Below are 6,000 nucleotides of genomic sequence, written 5' to 3' on the forward strand. Positions count from 1 at the left end.
GCTGTTCTCACACTGTTGACTGGTGAATGCTCCCCTCTGATGCTGAGTCAGAGAATCAAGTCATTGCAGTAGGAGTCTTCCAGGTGGCGCTATCTATACTTCACTTTAGGCTCAACAATTTCTCCAAAGAAGACTTCTCTTACCTCTGCCTGGGGTGTCATGGCAGTGGGCACCATGATACTAAGTGCTCATTATCCTGGGCACTAACCTATGGGATGGTAGTGAGTCCTCATTTTCAGAATTTAGACATTTACTTATTCTTCCTTCTTTCACTATAGAGCCAATCCCAATACCCAGCCTCAGCTGTTGTCAGATATCACACATACACACTTTCTAGAGGGCAAAGTCTCATCTTCTGATGGTGTGGAGGGGGATTTTTTTTGCCTAACTGCTCCCTAGGGAGATTGTACACAAGGGTTCCTGAACCTCTCTAGGTTTTTGTGGCTCATCTCAGTCTGCATATTATTTTCACTCTCCCGTCTCACCCAACACAGACTTTTTTGTTTTCTCCAGTCTGATGAGAGTCTCTCCTCATACATCCGCTCATCAATTTTCAATACTTGGTTGACATTTCTTATTTTTGGTCATTGCCTCTGTTTCATGCTGCCCTTGTACCTTTTATTCATATCATTTTGGGGGCTTTGGAGTGGGGAGGTGGTTAAGAGATAAATGCATGTTTCACCAGTACAACCAAAAACGCTCTCATTGACAATGCTTGGTTTTGTGACTCTAAGAATATACAAAATAACTTCTGTCCAACAGCTGGTATCTGCAGGGCCAGTTTGGTTAGAACAATCTTGCCCCCTACTCAGGAGCAAGCAGCACACGCTACCCACTTCCAGCTGCTTGGTGGTTCTTAACGCCAAGGGTTACAACCCGATGTGCCTCTCTGGGTTGGTAATGATGGAGGATTCCAAATGGCATCATTAAGTTAATCTCCAAGTACTCTTTATCTTCAGGGGGGTTACTGCTCAACAGCATGAGTCATTCTGGTTGACTTTCTTACCCCTATGTACTTGCCTGCTTATCTATTCATTTGGTCTGAGAAATTAGAGGAGGATCAGCCCTATCAGGGAGTAAACTTCCTGTTTTGAGTCCAACACTATCATTGTCCTGGCTCCACTCTTCTTGCCTGCGGTGTTATCATTGCCCCACAGAGTCACACACACAAAAGAGCTAAAGGGCTGTGTGTCCTCAGTTATTCTGGTTAGGTAATGGGGTATAAACCCTTAAGTGTCTCATGGTGAACATAAAAACAGGTAATTAATTCACTCGTACTTAACTATGTAAACACAAATTATATCTATAATTTTCTTAGGATTTATAATTATTTTCTATGTAAACATTCTTCTATTTTACATAGGATAAAAGAAGGTTCACGGAACTTATTGAAATGTGTTCCAAACAGACTAAGTGGGCAAGTCACTTAGAGTGGAGTTTAAACAGGAGAAACCTACCCTTCCTTTCAATTTTTTAAAAATTATAAGCAGCCTAGGCCCTCCCTGGTGGTGCAGCGGGTTAAAGCACAGCACTAAGAAGCTAAAGCCACTTCAGCATGAGTTCGATCCCCGCCCCGGAACTGACCCACATGGCGCAGCAGACTTTTCCTGACCCGCCCGCTGCTCCCCTCTGCAGTGTACTTCATCAGTCGGCTTGTTCTGCTCCCCACTGTGTCTCTGGTGAATCCTCTCACTGCCCCTGCACCTCTGGCCTGCATCCCAGATCTGTATGCATAAATAAATCTTTAAAAAAAATTATAAGCAGCCTGATGACTTCCCTATTTGGCTTCCTTCTGAATTTTCCAGCTCAAAGCAAAAGAGCTTCTAACTATGCCAGGTTTTAACATAGAAGATTTCTTCACACCACCAAATGAGCATTCAGTGCAATTTTTATGTAGTCCTTTACTTTTGCCAGCTCCTTTAAAGGGGCCATGTGAAGACTGCAGAGACCGTTTGAGACATACAACATAAAGCACACACACCAACAGGCGGCGCTCCACCTACCTGTTGAAATAACACTTGACGAGCACCCCAGCTACAGTCATTTGCTGGCACGCCAGGATGAATTCGCTTGTCCAGATGAGGCCAATTAGATGGTACCACCACATGAACCGAATGCCAGCAAGCGGCTTATACCCCACGTGGCCACCTTCGATAGCCTGGGCAGTTCCTACAGTTTAAAACACAAACGTGCGTTACACCAGATGTGCACTTCACACAACAAGCCGTGTTGCCTCATGCCTGGCACTGACAGTATTTGAAACGAAGATACCAAAGTCAAGTTTGGAGCATTTACCATAATTTAAGTTCTGTAGAGCAAAACTTAAAAATTGAGAACAGGCCCTCCCTGGTGGCACAGGGGGTAAAGCAGCACTATGAAGCTATCCACAGCCACTGCAGCACAATTTTGACCCCGGCTGGAGGTGAGCCACATGGCTCAGCAGACTTCTCCTGTCCCACTCTCTGCTCCCCTCAGCAGTGTATTTCAGTAGATACACCTGTTCTGCTCTCCGCTCTGTCTCTGGTGAATCCTCTCACCACCACTCCCCCTCCCCAGCATCTCTAGCCTGCACTGCAGTTCTTGAATACGCAGATGGATAAATCTTCAAAAAATAAATAAAAATTGAGAACACACATTTAGGTCATACATAATGTCAACAAACACAAGGACAGTGACCGACGGGTCAGGCCATGTGCAAGACATGTGGCCCACACTGTAATACCTGCCCCACTCTGGGCATGGAAAAATACAGCTCTGAAGAATCACGTGGCTTTAGTAAAGTTTCACGGCTCGTGGTTAATGGAAGGAGCATATAAACCTAGACACGCTGTACTCCCGAAACCTGTGGTTTGTCTACCGCATCACTTTGCGATGCAAACACAACTTGGTATGTTAGAAAGTCACACAAAGCCTTTAGGACTATGTTACAGAATCCTACTTTACCAAAAGTTTGGGCTTTATAAAAAAAGACAGTATCTTTATTTAAAAAAAAAAGAATTATTTATGTGTGCATACAAGAACTGGGGAACAGGCCAGAGGTGTGTGTGGGTGGGGGGTGGGGGGCGGGTGGTGTCAAGTAAAAGGGTTCATGAGAGCCAGAGTGGGGAGCAGAGGAGGCAGATTGACTGCAATACACTGCTGAAGGGCGCAGTCAGTGAGACCGGAGAGGTGTGCCAAGCCATGTGGGTGCCAATGCCTTGATAGTGCTGTCTTTAACCCCTGCACAAGCAGGGAGGCCCCATCTTTACTTTTTTGAAGGGAATTCTTTCAGGTTTCATCTCAAAGGGAAGCTCCTCTAGCACATGTAAAATATCCTTGTCTATAACACTCATTTTCTGGTTGTAGTTTGAGCATGGCGTGAAATTAGCTGGTAAGTACACTCTCCCTATATATATATATATATCAGGCCTCATAAAAATATCTCTCCGTAAGTGAGAATGGCTATTACACTTGAGTGTCAGGAGCACAATATGGAATAAACCACAGCCAGAAAGTCAGCTCTCTGCCATTCACATGAATGTTTTTTTTTCCTCTCTAAAAAAGCCCTTCATTTAGCTCTGCAATTCGATGCCATTCAATTTGGGTTTGGGCGATCCAAATCCCAGCTCAGCTGCTGTGCTTGACTTCTAGATAGCCTCCTCTAGGTGCTTAAATACGCTGTATAAATAAGAAGGTAGCCACGTTGGTCTTTGGCAAAACTTACAATTTGAGTAATATTAAACCTAGTTTCATATTTCTTTTTGCAGTTACAGATTGATTTTAGGTTGATAGTTGGTATGTCTTTAGACAGTCACAGCTGGGTCTGTGCAAAGGAAGAGGGCAAGATAATGATGCAATAGAGCAAACTGTTTCCAGAGGAAGGCCACCTCTTTGCTCATGCTCCAATTCTGGGGAGTAAGAGTCTCGTGAGAAAGAGAGGAGCAGCTGGATTTACAGAGAGAAGGTGCTGTTTTATCGACCACTGGGCTCTTTCTGGCTTAGAGGCCATCTCTGTTTCAGGTAACAAATTGGTAGATGCTTATGCTTTTCCAATATGGGTGTGTTTCAGAACAGCACCCCCCATTCCAAAGAAGGTGACCTCTCACCACTGGCAGACATGCTTAGAGAGTCTTGAAGAACCCTCCCCGGAGTAGCAGAGCGAGCACCTTGTGCTAGGCCCAGGAGGCCCAGGACAGACTGCAGTGCTGTAAGAACAGGTCTAATGGTTTTGGGGAGAACAGAATATCCACTGCACAGGTGAGACAATCCTTGATAGACAAAAGGCAAGAAGAAAGGCCCCGGATGCTGGGGTGAGGGAAGATCTCTCCGTTGTCCTGTGCCATCGGGGTACATTCACACGCGTCCCAGCTCTGCAAATAATGGTGTCGGGGAGCAAGTGAGGGCCACAAAAGAGATAAGTCAAGATCCACATGGGCTTTCAACCGTTGGCATTTCCCAAAAAATCAGATCTCTAAGTTGTTCTTGACTGGCCCCTGGTTTTTCAACATCTTTATTGAAGTCCTCTTTTCTGTTTCCCTCTGGTTTGGCTTCACAGGCTGCTTTAGACTTTCCTTTGTCAACCTCCCAGCACTCTCACTGGCATTTTGGATCAGATGATTCTTTGTTGGGGGATGGGTCCTGTCTGTGTAGGGTGTTGAGCAGCATTCCAGGCCTCTATTTGCTAGATACCAGTAACTTCCACCCTTCTGACTCTCCTCCACGTATGACATCCCCAAATGTTTCCAGACACTGTCAAATGCTAGCTGGGGCACCAAACTGCTGCTTGAGAGCCACTCCTGTAAGCCATCATTCTCTGAATAATCAGGTGCTCTGGTTCCACAATACAAGCTGAGAGACAAGCAGGACAGTCTGTGGGTGGGGCAGGCGTGCTTCTAGGTACACGCCTGCCCTCTCCTGGACAGTCATATCACTGCAGGCAGAAGTCCCTCATTTAAGGACCAATTACTTTTGTCACCTACCAGGTGTTAATGGGAGCTGCTCTTGGAAATAGCAGTAGAGAAAAGCAGTAAACCAGGCGAGGACTTGGTTCCAGAAGAGGCTCTGACATAAGAGATAAGCAATGTGGAGCTCAGTGCTCTTCTCACAAAGATGAAAAGGGAGGTCAAGATGAACCCTCGGGCAGTGGTTACAAGGTGGACTTGAGAGTCAGGGAGGTTGAGATCCTCTGCACTACCCTCTTCTGGCTGGCCAACCTCAGGCAGGTTATGTAGCTTTAAAAACCTCTGGCTCATGGTCTTTAGTGAGAATGTACTAATAACCACTGACCCATCCCTTGGCCCCATTCAGAAGCTGTGGTGAGGATTACGTGGGTAAAGTACTTAGAACCGTTGGTTAAACAGAGGGTTGTCTGCAGTCGGGATAGGGGTGGTTATCATTCCAGTTCTAAAACGGAACTTAAATATTTATGAAGCATCTGATGCACACTGGAACTATGCTGGCTATCAGCTACTAGGGGGAAATGAAAGAAAAAGATGAATAAAATCAGAAAGACAGTGTCATCTGAGTGACCGCCAGGGTCTCAGACCGTCCATTTCTCTGCCAAACTCCTTTTCTCATCCTTCCTCTCAGTCAGTGCTCTCAGAAAATCGAGAGCTTCTTTGGAGGTTCTAGCAGGGGAGCGCAGCTACTTGTATACCCTCGACGGAAGACTGAAGACCAGTCCGTCTCCATTCGGGGAAGGCTGTCCTCTTTGACGGAGCGAGCAGCAGCTTCGGGAGGGATGCACAGGGAGCTGTGAGGGAGGAAGGGGACACCCACCCAGCGAGCCAGATCAGCCGAATCAACCCTTGCGATCAGTGGGGCGACAGATGTCGCAGCCAGATCCCCCTCACATCCTGGTGCGCTCAGAAAATTGAAACAAGCAGGAAACTTCCGCTAGTGTCTGCCCCGGGTACCCCTGCTCTCAGCATGTCCACAACCTGACTCCCCCAACCCCCCCAACACGTGACAAGCTGCCCTGATGCTGAGGCTCACCCCTCCACTAGACGCCCCTTCTCACCC

General features: G+C 46.6%; 1 protein-coding gene across 1 annotated transcript in view; it reads right to left on the bottom strand.

Moving 5' to 3' along the window:
• Positions 1 to 6,000, bottom strand: part of SLC44A3 (solute carrier family 44, member 3) — a 57,863-nt gene that overhangs the window by 32,822 nt on the left and 19,041 nt on the right. The window contains exon 8 of the mRNA XM_012730027.1: positions 2,004 to 2,169. Within this exon, the coding sequence (XP_012585481.1) occupies positions 2,004 to 2,169 (166 nt within the window). The remainder of the gene's footprint in view (positions 1 to 2,003; positions 2,170 to 6,000) is intronic.

This window comes from Condylura cristata, unplaced genomic scaffold, assembly GCF_000260355.1.
Source record: "Condylura cristata isolate star-nosed mole 26May11 unplaced genomic scaffold, ConCri1.0 scaffold00026, whole genome shotgun sequence".
Taxonomy (NCBI): domain Eukaryota; kingdom Metazoa; phylum Chordata; class Mammalia; order Eulipotyphla; family Talpidae; genus Condylura; species Condylura cristata.